This window comes from Vigna unguiculata, chromosome 10 (assembly GCF_004118075.2).
Source record: "Vigna unguiculata cultivar IT97K-499-35 chromosome 10, ASM411807v1, whole genome shotgun sequence".
NCBI lineage: Eukaryota > Viridiplantae > Streptophyta > Magnoliopsida > Fabales > Fabaceae > Vigna > Vigna unguiculata.
Window position 1 is genome coordinate 39,126,631 of NC_040288.1, and position 12,741 is coordinate 39,139,371.

At 27.7% G+C, this 12,741-nt stretch overlaps 1 protein-coding gene across 1 annotated transcript; it reads left to right on the forward strand.

Annotated features, from left to right (window-relative positions):
* The first annotated feature begins 1,640 nt into the window (after positions 1 to 1,640).
* Positions 1,641 to 6,535, forward strand: LOC114167542 (putative hydrolase C777.06c). Its single transcript, XM_028052644.1, has 12 exons — positions 1,641 to 1,841; positions 2,039 to 2,172; positions 2,287 to 2,399; positions 3,046 to 3,087; positions 3,595 to 3,650; positions 3,777 to 3,853; positions 4,837 to 4,956; positions 5,124 to 5,200; positions 5,297 to 5,360; positions 5,476 to 5,526; positions 5,606 to 5,654; positions 6,205 to 6,535. The coding sequence occupies exons 1-12, from the start codon at positions 1,721 to 1,723 to the stop codon at positions 6,321 to 6,323; spliced, it is 1,023 nt and encodes a 340-aa protein (XP_027908445.1). The 5' UTR covers positions 1,641 to 1,720; the 3' UTR covers positions 6,324 to 6,535.
* The last annotated feature ends 6,206 nt before the right edge of the window (positions 6,536 to 12,741 follow it).

The window sequence follows — 12,741 nt, forward strand, 5'->3', positions numbered from 1 at the left end:
GGGTGAAAATACAACTATTATATGATCTACATCTTTACCATTTTTTGATGATTATGACAAATATTAAATATAAGGGAAAATGAAATTATGTAACATTTATTATAATAAAAATTAATTATGGAATGAAATTGTAAGACCAGAAGTACAAAAATAAATGATTTCATTATTAGTTAGTTCTATTATGTTTTTATGTTGTTATTTTTCCGTCTGAATTTTGTATAATAACTTTAAATATTATTAAAAATAAAACAAAATAATAATCTAATTTATTTACATTAAATGGATATATTTTTATTTATTATTGGTTCTTTTGGAGAGTGGAGACATGTTCTTCCGCAAGTGTATCTAGACTTTCATTATATCTTTATTATACTGAAATATGTAAATATTGTTTTATTTTTTGAATAAGAAGATTATATCTTATAGCTACACTTGTCTGCTTGAAAACAATGATATGAGTAGTTATAAAAAAAATATTTTTTATATAATAATAGTTTAACCTTTGATTGATTTATTAATGCAAACAACTATATCCATCATCATACATGACCCAAAAAAATAAATCTTTTAGTTTTTCCTCTTCCTTTATATAGTTTTGTATGTTTTAAGACTTTTCTCGCCACTTTTAAAGTTTTAAATTTTGTGCATTTTTATCTTTTAAAGAAAGGGGAGTGATTTGCCTTTCGAGTGTATTATTTATAATAATAAGTATGGTAATATTAAGATTTTTTATAAAATAAGGAATATTAATAAATAGATGTTGAAATATTCATCAAATTTGTTATTAATTTAATAAAAAAAAGTTGCATAGTTATATAATTCCGGGCTTGCAAAATATATAGATTGAATACATTAAGCATATGACAATTACAAAACAATCATAAACTGATTTTAGTGGTTTTTTATTTCAAGTTTTAAACTTTTTGAAAATTAAAATCACTTATTCATTAGCTTCATGATGAGAATAGACTAATCCTATTTGTTTTAAAGAGTAAAAAGATTGAAATCATAGGAGTGGTATGAGTTTTCATTTTAAACAAGGATAATATGATTCACCCAATATTTGTTTTTCCTAAATATGTATATTTGTAAGAATTCTTTATTATCAAGAGCAATGATCCACTTATCTAACAAAGATCCATATATTTGTTAATCATAATTTGACAATAAATAAAAAAAGATCCATAAGATCTAAATGAAAAAAAATAGAAAGAGATGTAGAGATAAAAATCACAAATATGAAAGGATAACATGGAAGACAACTCAAATTAGAAATTTGAACAGAAATACCAGAAAATAATTTTTTTTATATAAATTCTTTTACTAATTGTATTCCAAAAGTAAAAATAAAATTAAACAAGTCACTCAAACACAATTTATTCATTTTAGTAATCAGTTAAAAACTATCTATTTTATAAATTTTGATATAATATTACAACATGCCCCAGTTTTTACATGAAAATATTATTTCATACTTTTTTTAAAAACCAAAATATCATATTTTTAATTGAATCTCTTAATATTCCTTAAAAATATGAATTTATTTAGATGATAAAAGGTTTCTTGTGAATTTTAAGTAAGATTTCTTCATCTCTACTACCAAAAGAAAATGGTGCTTCTAAAAGTAGCTTTTTCCTTTACACAACCCAACACACGTGTCTAATGGTTCGTGTGACTGACACAAAGACAAACACTACACAGATACTGAATCGATCAATCAATGGTGGTTGCGTCCATTCGTCTTCTTCCTTCTCCATTCCTTTCTTTCGCTCCTCGTCTCTCTCTATATTCATGCCGCTCTCGTCCCTCTTCCGTTGTAGCCTTCTCTTCCGTCCACTCCAGTACCCATTCAACTTCCACTATTTTATTTTTCGCACAATGCAACCTCGCTTTACCCTATCTTTTCTATTGGAACACTATTCTTTGTTGAAAATTACACTTTTTTTTTTCTTTTTCTTTTTCTGAAAAGATGAAATCAATTATCCGTTTAAGCTATTGCTTGCAAATTGTGTTGACTTGTGAGTTCATGTTGCTGCAGCGGCTCCCAAGGGAGACGGTGGAGTGGAACTAGGTGGTGATCAAAGACAAGCAGAAGTTATTTTTTTGGGGACTGGAACCAGTGAAGGGGTTCCTCGTGTTAGTTGCTTGACTAACCCTTTACATAAATGTGAGGTACATGACATTATTCAACCAAACCATGTTGTTATAATTGATGAATGAATATGATGTGATGCTATGGAATTGGATCATTGGGGTTTATTAGTTTTGGTATGATGTTTTTTACAGGTGTGTTCAAAAGCTGCCCAACCGGGTAATAGGAATAGGAGACTTAACACAAGCATTCTCATTCGTCACCCCAATTCTTCAGGAACACAGAACATTCTTATAGATGCTGGAAAGTATGTCTTTGATTGTCCTATGTGATATGCACTGCAATTGTGTTCGGTTAGGAATTACGAGGATGGCATTTATCTTGCTTTTATTTTGAATGTTAGTCCGTATCTGCGATTTCGTGGTGATTTTAGGCTGTCCCCTTATTGTACTTCCATTTCTTTTTCGAGCTTTGCTGGAACATGGACTCATTATTAATACTTAGCAATTTTAGCTTTCCTTTGATACAATACTTGTATAATTCATATTGTATACTGAAGAGGCCCAAAATTGATCCATTAACAATTGAAGGACTCTACACCTTCAATGACTTAAACTACTGAACTGGTGGTTTGTACATGGATATGCATAGTATGCATATTGGTCATGATAGAATGGATTATGGGTGTCAATGAGTATTTTTTTTGTTTCTCTCAAAGATAGTCTTGTGTTTGCGGACTGGATTCTATTTAAGTCTGAGTTGGCCAGTCATTGAATGATATTGATATATCCTGTGTCAGGATAAAGTGATGTCCGAACCATGAATATATTGTAGATTTTTATTATTGTAAGATGGATTTAAATCATTTGAGTTCAGTTTCAAGGCAAACCTGGACATGGTTAGATTATGTGCTTCATTTGGGTGCTGATAACAAATTAATTTACTTGTTGCAGATTTTTCTATCACAGTGCTCTCCGGTGGTTTCCTGCTTATGGGTTAGTTTTTGCCTGTTATTAACGTTGTTAAATGTGATGATGGCTTCTCTGTTTGTGGATTTTACCTTTTGCTTTCTTTTTAGGAAAAAATATGATGCAGCATTAATAACAATGGTAACGAAAGGACATGCAAATTAGGAAACGAAACTTGCACACACTATGTGTAGTATATACACAATTTGGGACTGTTGACGAAGTTATTTAAGTTTATCCTCTGGTTTGCATAGAAGCCCGTGAGGAGTGTACCGGGGTACGATTGTGCAAGCATCAATAACCATGCAAAATGAATTGGGCTTGTCAAATATCTGGAATGTTTTTAATGCTAAGCTATTTAAGAGAAAGTAATCTTAGAAGACTTGTACGTCAGTGACATTTCTTGTTGTTTGAAATGTTTTTTTCTTAAGGAATCTTGACTATTGACCCTAAAATTTTAGTAGATGGCGTTCTACATATTTTCTTGTATTTTTCTGCCTTGGTTTTATATCTCTGTAACTTATATATCTGCAGGATAAGAACAATAGATGCTGTCATTATTACTCATTCACATGCTGATGCAATTGGAGGTATGACATGATCTTTAATAATATTCTTTGGATAATTAATATGAACACGACATGTATATGATTGGCTAAAGTAATAAGAAATGTAATTGGTCATATAAACAAACTCTGCTTCTTTCTTCTACCCAGGTCTTGATGATCTCAGAGATTGGACAAACAATGTTCAGCCTCATATTCCAATATATGTAACCAAACGAGACTTTGAGGTCCTCTTCCATGTGCTTTCCTTCTAAATCCAAGTTGTTAATTTTACTTTCTGCTTGTTATCTGTATATGTACGTTGTAATTTTTATTTATGTTTGAAAGACCTCCTGCATATCTATGTATCCCTTTTAAGAAATTAATGCATACTATAAGAAATATTGAATTTGTGCATATTGGTGTTTCTTCTTTCTCTGGGATTGCCAAAGTATCCACAACTGATGTTATTGAAGTATATTTTATATATATATATCTACTTAATGCTAATGAATCTCTGCATCTGCTTTAACATTTACTCAATAGAAATTCATTATAATTTAGAAAATATTTATGACTTGTTGTAGTTAAAATTTGAGTAGGGTTAAAAAGTGGATTTAACTATACCCACCGAAACTGGCCTACTGAAACCTAATAATAATTGCCATCTGAAGAAATCATATCTTCCTCTCCTGAATTGGCTGAAGACCTGGAATTTTTTTATCAAAAGATCCTGTTTAATATCTCCAGAGGTTCAATCTTTTCTAATTTGCATGATGGAACACTTTTTTCACTATCCTAGCTTCTGAAATCATGTCTAAGAGAGAAGAGAAGCTGCTCATCCTGCATATATTCATGATTGTTTCAATAATCTACTCTGCTTTTAAGACAATTGTCATAATTTAGATTGTTGTTAGCTAAAAAATAAAGATGTTTTAGGAAAATTTTCTTCCTTTTCAAATATTTTAATTTATATCTTCCAGACTAGATCATAGGGTTTACTTGTCATCCGATTGGATATTTAATTTCTTCTGAGCTGCGGATTCGGAGTTCCTCTTAATAGCACTTGTAGCACTACCCTAGAGTGAAGGGGAAAAGCAGTGAAAACTTGTGCTTTTCATTTTCAATGATCCGCTGAATCATTAACCATTTTCTACTTCAATGAGCAACTGGTGGGATATGTTTTCATTTATAGTGAATTTATTCTTGTAATTGCTACTGAAAAGTGCAGGTGATGACAAAGACCCATTACTATTTAGTAGATACTAGTGTTATCTTACCTGGTGCCAAAGTCTCAGAGTTGCAATTCAAAATCATATCGGAAGAATCATTTTCTGTACATGGACTGAAGGTCAGTACCATTATTAGTTTTAACATCTTCAAGTGGGGTGTTCTCGTACTTTGTCTCTTTTCAACTTTTTTTCTCACTTATTGCTCAATCAATTAATTTCTGGCGTGTTCCTTCTTGTGGATGGGGCTTGGCTCTATTCCTTTTTGCCTTCTATTATTGTACTTCAGATTACCCCATTACCAGTTTGGCACGGCCAGAATTATCGGTCCCTTGGTTTTCGATTTGGTAATATATGTTACATTAGGTAATGTTTCTACACTAAGTAGAAAAGTGCTGGCATATGATTCAGTTCAGGCTTTTCATCTATTTATGTGGGCTAATCTTGTCTCTAAATTTGCAGTGATGTTAGTGAAATTCCTGAAGAAACTTACCCACTTCTAAACAACTGTGAAATTCTAATCCTGGTGATATACCCTCCCATCCTTTTTATCTTTCCACAACTGTGCTTTATACTTGCATGAAATAACTGTAAGCGCATGTATGATTTCTCCCTCACTCACATGTTGTTTGATTCCAAAGGATGCCTTAAGACCTGATCGTTCTACTTCCACACATATTGGACTTCCAAGGGTAATAATCTAATAACCAGCTTTACATTTGCTTAAACTTTTCTTTTAGGAAGGTGAATTATTCTGATCTTCCATTTCAGGCGTTGGAGGAAGTGCGAAAGATTCAACCCAAAAGAACACTCTTTACTGGTAAGTTTACCTTAAGCCTTCCAGTTATCATAATGTTTGCTCTACTTTCTTGCCTTAATCTACTATGGTTCATTAATCATCTATGATGCACAAATACGATATGTTGATACGATTAATTAAAAAATAATAAAATACGATACGTGATATATGCATATTGAAAAGTGTACAATAATTCTTAAAAATATGATAAATATATGATTATTATCATGTAAATTTAAATTAAAATCATATGTATTATAGTTGTCAACATAAAAGATTATGAATTATTGACATCATAAAAGTACTATAGCTATAGAGAATAGATACTTTATTAATAAGTATCAGTAAAATATCCTAAAATATTGGACACGGATACATGCCGGACACGGATACATGACCTAAATTGAAATATCGGTGCTTCATAGTTAATCATGCATTTAGGAAGCCTGATAGAACCCCTTAAGAAGTTCGAAATTAGTAAATAAAAAATCTGAGCCAGTTAGTAGTATATCATCAATGTAAAATGTTTAAGAGAAATAAGTTTCGATGTCTCCTTATTGATTATTTGAAGGTATGATGCATCTGATGGATCATGAAAAAGTGAATGACTACCTTGCGAGCTTATTGGAGTCTGAGGGCCTTGATGCACAATTGAGTTATGATGGACTTCGTATACCAGTCAGACTCTAGATTTTATACAGCCTCAATTTTTTTTTCTCAAAGAGAAGTTATTAAACAAAACATATAAATGATTTCACAAGTTCTCACATTCTGCAGACTACTGCAACTATTCCACCTTGTCATTGTTATTTCCTTGTCTCTATTAGCGACAAGGAACACTTATACCATAATGTAACAGGATCTTTTTCCCTTTACAATGAGATAATTAATTTTGTAGCGAAGTATTATTTTGGTCATTATACGTAAAGAATTAATGTATTTAGTTTCTAGAATACATATTCAGAAACTCTGTTTGAACCAGAAGATTGGTGTTTGAATTTAGCAGATATGAACACTGAAACTCTCACAGGGTTGGAACCACTACTTTGACATTGACAATAAAACATTTCAAGTATTGTTGCCCATCATAAACATAATTGGAGCTTATTGTTATGATATTTTGTATATTTGTGGCCTATACAGTTCCCACTTGGCAATTCATATTGAGTCAATATGAAAGAAAAAAAAAACATGTAAAAGAAATTAATGTTGGAACTATGGTCCACTGTGTTTTGAGTCAATAAAAGATTAGTGTTAGGATCAGAAAAGCAAGTACTTTTCCTTCTTATTGGTCGCAAAATGGATCACGTAATACCTGCAGTTTCATGAGTGGACGATGCATTTTGCAAAGTTTTGGAATAACATACGATAAAGTAGATCTATGCAAAACAATACGACAGGGTTGTCATGTTAGGTCGAGTGTTTGAATAAGATTTGAGTTTTTTTTCTCAATTATGTTTTTTATTTATTTATTATTTCCTCTTTTTTCTTTTAGAGTAAAATTTGATTTCTCAAAGTATTTCGAATGGTTTGTTTTAGTCCTACTGTGTCTCTAAAATTACATCGTCAACCCTGTTATTTGGTTAGCACATTTCTTAGAGTCTATATTTTTAAAACAAATGATCTTAAAGTGAGAGTTTTACTTATAGTGAAACCAAATTATATACAATTATTATGAAAACATTTCCAATGAAAGGTTGTGCCTAAACCATTGAATGATTGCATCTTTTCACCTATTCTTCAAAGGACATGATGTTTTAGGATAATGTTCACCAAACAAAGGGTTGACAAAGTATTTTCTTATTTTTAAATTTGAAATTTTCTCATTAAAAAAATTAGTGTTGCGATACAAACAAAATTTTACTCATAAATGATATCATATCACGTCGCTAAACTTCAATAAAGATGCTAAGGCTAAATACAAACTTTGTTTAAGAGATAAATTCAAATTATTCAAAAGCTTTTTCAATATTCTTTATTTTTGTCAAAAACATGAATTTAAATAAACCATCTACATGTATAAGGAAATATTTATCTGTTCTAATAAATATTATTTTATAATAGATTACAAAACTCATCAAAACTAAGAAAAGAACATGAAGTTCTATATAAAAAAAAATTGTACTTATTTTTTTCAAAGATTTATAATATTTTTTTACAATTCTCTTGTTCACTTATTTATAGTTTATTTTTGTGTTAAATATGTTTTTGGTCTTTTAACTTTCAGTGAATTTTGAAATTAGTTTATTTCGAAACTTTGGACCAATTTAGTCCTTTATCTTTCGAAATACGTGAATTTAGTCATTTTAATCAAATTTTATTAGGTTTATTCGATGTTTCGTACATATTTCATGACTGTATTTGTGTTGTTTATACTGTTTGATACATTTTTTCTTTAATGTTAAGTCAAATAATATTATGAAACGCGTTTGAAATGTCAAATAAACTTAATAAAATTTGATTAAAAAGACTAAATCTACGTAATTCAAAAGATGAATGACTAAATTGGTTCAAAGTTTCGAAATAGACTAATTTCAAAATTCACCGAAAGTTAATGGACCAACATTTTTCTCTCATGTTAAACTTTTTGGCAAATGAATTTGCATTCGATTATACATATATGCAAAACTCATTTTTCTTATTAGGAATAGGTTTGACAAAAACTTCACCTCATCTCAACCGACATTTGGTTTCTAATATAAAATTTTATTAAGAGTTAAATAAAAAAAAAAAAAAGTGGACTTAAGAGTCATTATTGCGAGGAAGAATGCGAGAGACACGAGGGATTGTGAGAAAAACACATTTGGAAAGTTGGGCATGGTTTGTCCCTTCTTACGTCATCTCACCCTAAATTTTCTTTAACCCACAATCATTAACAATCTTCGATCAATTTCCCAATATCTCATAATAATTAAGTTTTTATGCATCATTATTTACTTTTTATCAATAATCAATACTTTTTAAAAAGTTATGAATTCACATAAAAGATAAATATATATACTTTCCATATGATATTCCAAAATAATCTCCACAAGTCAACAATAGTTAATACCAATGGATAGAGAGAAAAACAACCTTTTTTTTTAATAACAAAAAACGTGGTCTTTACAAAAGTTTTCTTAATAGAAAAAAAAATGATACGTTGAATTTGTTGCATTCTTTTGAATTAGTCAAATGTTAGAGGGTTTTCTGTTCATAATTGTGTTAAGAAAATACTATGATTTGCAAGAAAAATATCAAATTTTATAGGTGAATAATTATTGTGAAACGAGTATTTGTCTGTATTATTACTAAAAAAAATTAGAAATATTTTTTTATAAATTAAATTTGGAGTTTTTTACAAGAATTGATATCATAATTAAATTAAATTAGAAACGAGTAATGAAGTTTTTTACAATCTATTGTAAAGCTTTGGTTATGATATATTTGGAGAGAATTTCTTACATTTTTTCTTATAAAATGCAGAAATGAAATAGATATATAATCACGAAACACTACTTTTAAAAATAATTGAGATAAAAAAAATATTTAACCTAAAATTTATAATTAATGATTTCTCATTGGTAATTAGTACACAAGCAACAATTATTAGCAATATATTCTATCACAATATGCCTCTGTTTTCTTTTATATATATATATATATATATATATATATATATATATATATATATATATGAATGATTGTTCTCTTGGTAAAATATAAATGAAATTGTTGATTACTTTCTTATATGAATATAGAAATAGTTTAATTTGATTACATATTAAAGCAACATCAAACTTCATCCAAAATATCAAAATTAAAGCGTGCTTTCAAAGGCAACTTTTTTGCCCACCAACCACTTAGCACAATTAATAATTATTTGAAGTCACCATCACATTATTGACATAAATAACGATATCTATTCATATAAATTATATTCACATGATTTTAAAATTTAACGAGTTTTATTGGATACATATTCTTTTTTTAATATAGTTCTGAAGTCTCTTGATTTATATGATAACATAATTATTCAGAAAAATATATGTATTAACTGAAAAAAAAACGCCATGCTCTATATTATTATTATTATCATTGTGTAAGTTAAGAAATAATTCCGTAAGACTAGAAAATAGACAAGTATTTCGATAAAATAAATAAATAACTTAATTAGTTTCAGTGTCCTTATGATATACGTTGGCACGATTGTGACTTGTCGTGATTGATTACACTCCTTAAGCATAAATTAAAAATGTTACTAATTAAATATTTGTAGTGTGTTTACCTGAGTCTTAGTTCAAAAACATTGTTTAGATATATAAAAGACTGTATTGATTCATAAATTATGAGCATATATTAAAATATTATATATATATATATATATATAGTCTTAAAATTTTAAATTAAAAATATATCAATTTTTGAGTTAGGTTCATGTTTTATTGTTTTATTAGTTTTTTTTTATAATAAACCATTTAAAGATCAATGAGTAGTTATGAGACGTAAAATAACTTATCCTTCAATCTTCTTTCTAAAATTGAAAAAATTGAATAATCGTAGAATGGTATTTAAGTTGTTTACGTCATTTGACATGTTTCAATTCAAATATTGACATAGAACATCTTAAGAAGTCTAAATAAATATTATATTTTTAGATGAAAATGACTATATCTATTCATTTAAAGTTTATGAATCAAAATATATCAAAATTTAGGATATATACAAATTATAATTTTCTGTCTAAGTTTAGAGACTCAACATATTTAATCCTATAATTGGAAATATCAAACTATAAAAATGATAAATAATTGATAATATAGGAATATCGGTCTATAATAATATTTGGAGTGGAATTTTTATATATTAGATAATAATTTTTTTAGATGAAATTATATGAAAATATATGAATCTTTACAAGAAATAATGTGTGAAATGTAATATTGAAAAATGATATTTTTGAGATTTGAATTGGGAAGAATGTTGTTGAGCATGAAAGTTAAGGAAGTAAAGTTAGAGGCATATTTGTCAATGTGAGGCATCATAACTAATTAATATGGTTATCAAATCATATCATATCAAACTATACAAGTAAAAAGTTCACTGTTAAAAAGTTGAAAATCAAGTGCCAAAAATTAAAGATTTACTTTTTATAGTATGTTTCTTTCTTCGATAAGAAAGGGAGAAAAACCACAAAATGTGAAAAAGAAGGGTGACATCAACTTGCATAATTAAAAAACAAAATAATTATTATTAATAAATAAATTAATCTTATTTCCATTCTTTTATCTAATTTAAACTCGTTATATTATATATATATATATATATATATATATATATATATATAATATACTAATCACATGGAGGAAGATTAAAGTATTAAAATTATTTAGGTGGGCAAGTGAAGCTTCAACACAATAGTGTGAGGGTCTTGTAGAATAAATAATCGTGGATGGAGATACATATATAAAATTCAAATGTAAAAAAAAAATGAGAACAAAATATTTCATACTCATAATCTAAAAGGCCAAAATAAGAATAGTAATATTTATATTCACTTATTAAAGTGTGATTTTAAATCTCATATTGGGTAGATATGAAAAAGTTGATCACCATAAGATCCATAAACTTATTTTTATAAAGTTTTGAGTTGAAAATGTTAATATCTTATATGAGTTGAACTCGTGTTGTATCTTCTGATAAGATTCTTTCCTTGAAAGATTCATAAGTGATATAAGAACGAATGGTTTATCTTGGTGACTAAGTCAAATAATTTTGGGGGTATAAGTGGTGTTAATTCCTTACGTGGATTGAACTTCATTATTATTATATCTTCTGGTTGAATTCTTCTCTTTGAAGACCCATCACACCCATTTTACATTTTCTTTTACAAATCATTATTATTTACACAGTAATTTCTTGTTTCATTTACATTCTTCCATCATTTCTTTTAGACTTAATTATGTTTTTAGTCCCTAATAAGTTTGAGAATTTTCAATTAAATTTCTATTAGATTTATTGAAACTCAATAGACTAAAAAAAACTTAATAGTAACTCAATTGAAAGTTTCCAAATTAATTTAGACTCAAAACATAATTAAACATTTTTTATAAAGATGATAAAATTTTATTTTTTTATTTTTCAAATTCAAGATATTATAATTTACTGCAAAATCAAATAGTATCTTAATTACTTAAATTGAAATATAAAAATTTTAGACGCTTAATAAAACACAAATTTATAATAGGAACTTGATGAGAAACTTAAAATTTGATTAAATTATTCTTTATTTTTTCATGCGAAAACAAACATTAAGGAATTAAAGTAACAATTATATCAAAATCAAATGATAAAAACTTAATTAAAAAATATTTAAAATTTAATTATTCAATAAAATACTAAATTTTTAATAAAAAAATAATTTAAAAATACTTAAATTTATCATAAACCTACAAGTTAATTAAGAGAACATTAAAATATTATCTCATTCATAACATCAAATTCTCTCGCGTATAGTAACAAATGTATTATTGTGCCCACTGTCTAGGTCAAAATTTATCGTGAGTAAAATTTATTCTTTCTGTTTATTTTTATAAATCTATTAAGGTTATTTTACAAAAAGAAAAAGACACGGTAATGTTTTTTGGTTTTAATAAAACAGCTATGTAGTTTACTGTGTGAACCCTTTATATTTTTATGTAATATAATAAATGCATATGCAAACCATTTAAAAATTAAAAAACACGATATAATTGAAAAAAAAAATATCATTAATATAATCTCAAACCTCACACATAATAAACAAACGAAAACAAAATTTTGGAAAAATCTAACCCCTAAGAAAATTGAAAAGAGTAGGTTACTATTAAGTATGAGTTGGGTCGTGGAGGATCACTTTTCAAAAAATTAATGATTGAAGAATAAAACAAGACAAAGACAAAATTAAAATGATTTTCTAATGCCAAATTTTGAACCCAAGTCATAGTGTAGGGAACACACCCTTCCAAAAGCTGGACAAACAGAAAACAATGTAGTTTTGCAAGTACTATATATGTATCTTTAAGATTCTTGTGTTAATCTTTACCACTGTGACATCTTATCTCACACATACTACAAACTTCTAACATTA

What these genes read in the sequence shown, in the direction of transcription:
- LOC114167542 (XM_028052644.1), top strand. Translation starts at nt 1,721, where the DNA reads ATGGTGGTTGCGTCCATTCGTCTTCTTCCTTCTCCATTCCTTTCTTTC. An exon ending in CTTCTCTTCCGTCCACTCCA is followed by an intron (nt 1,842 to 2,038) that starts GTACCCATTCAA and finishes ATGTTGCTGCAG; the next exon opens with CGGCTCCCAAGGGAGACGGT. An exon ending in TTTCTGTACATGGACTGAAG is followed by an intron (nt 4,957 to 5,123) that starts GTCAGTACCATT and finishes ATTGTACTTCAG; the next exon opens with ATTACCCCATTACCAGTTTG.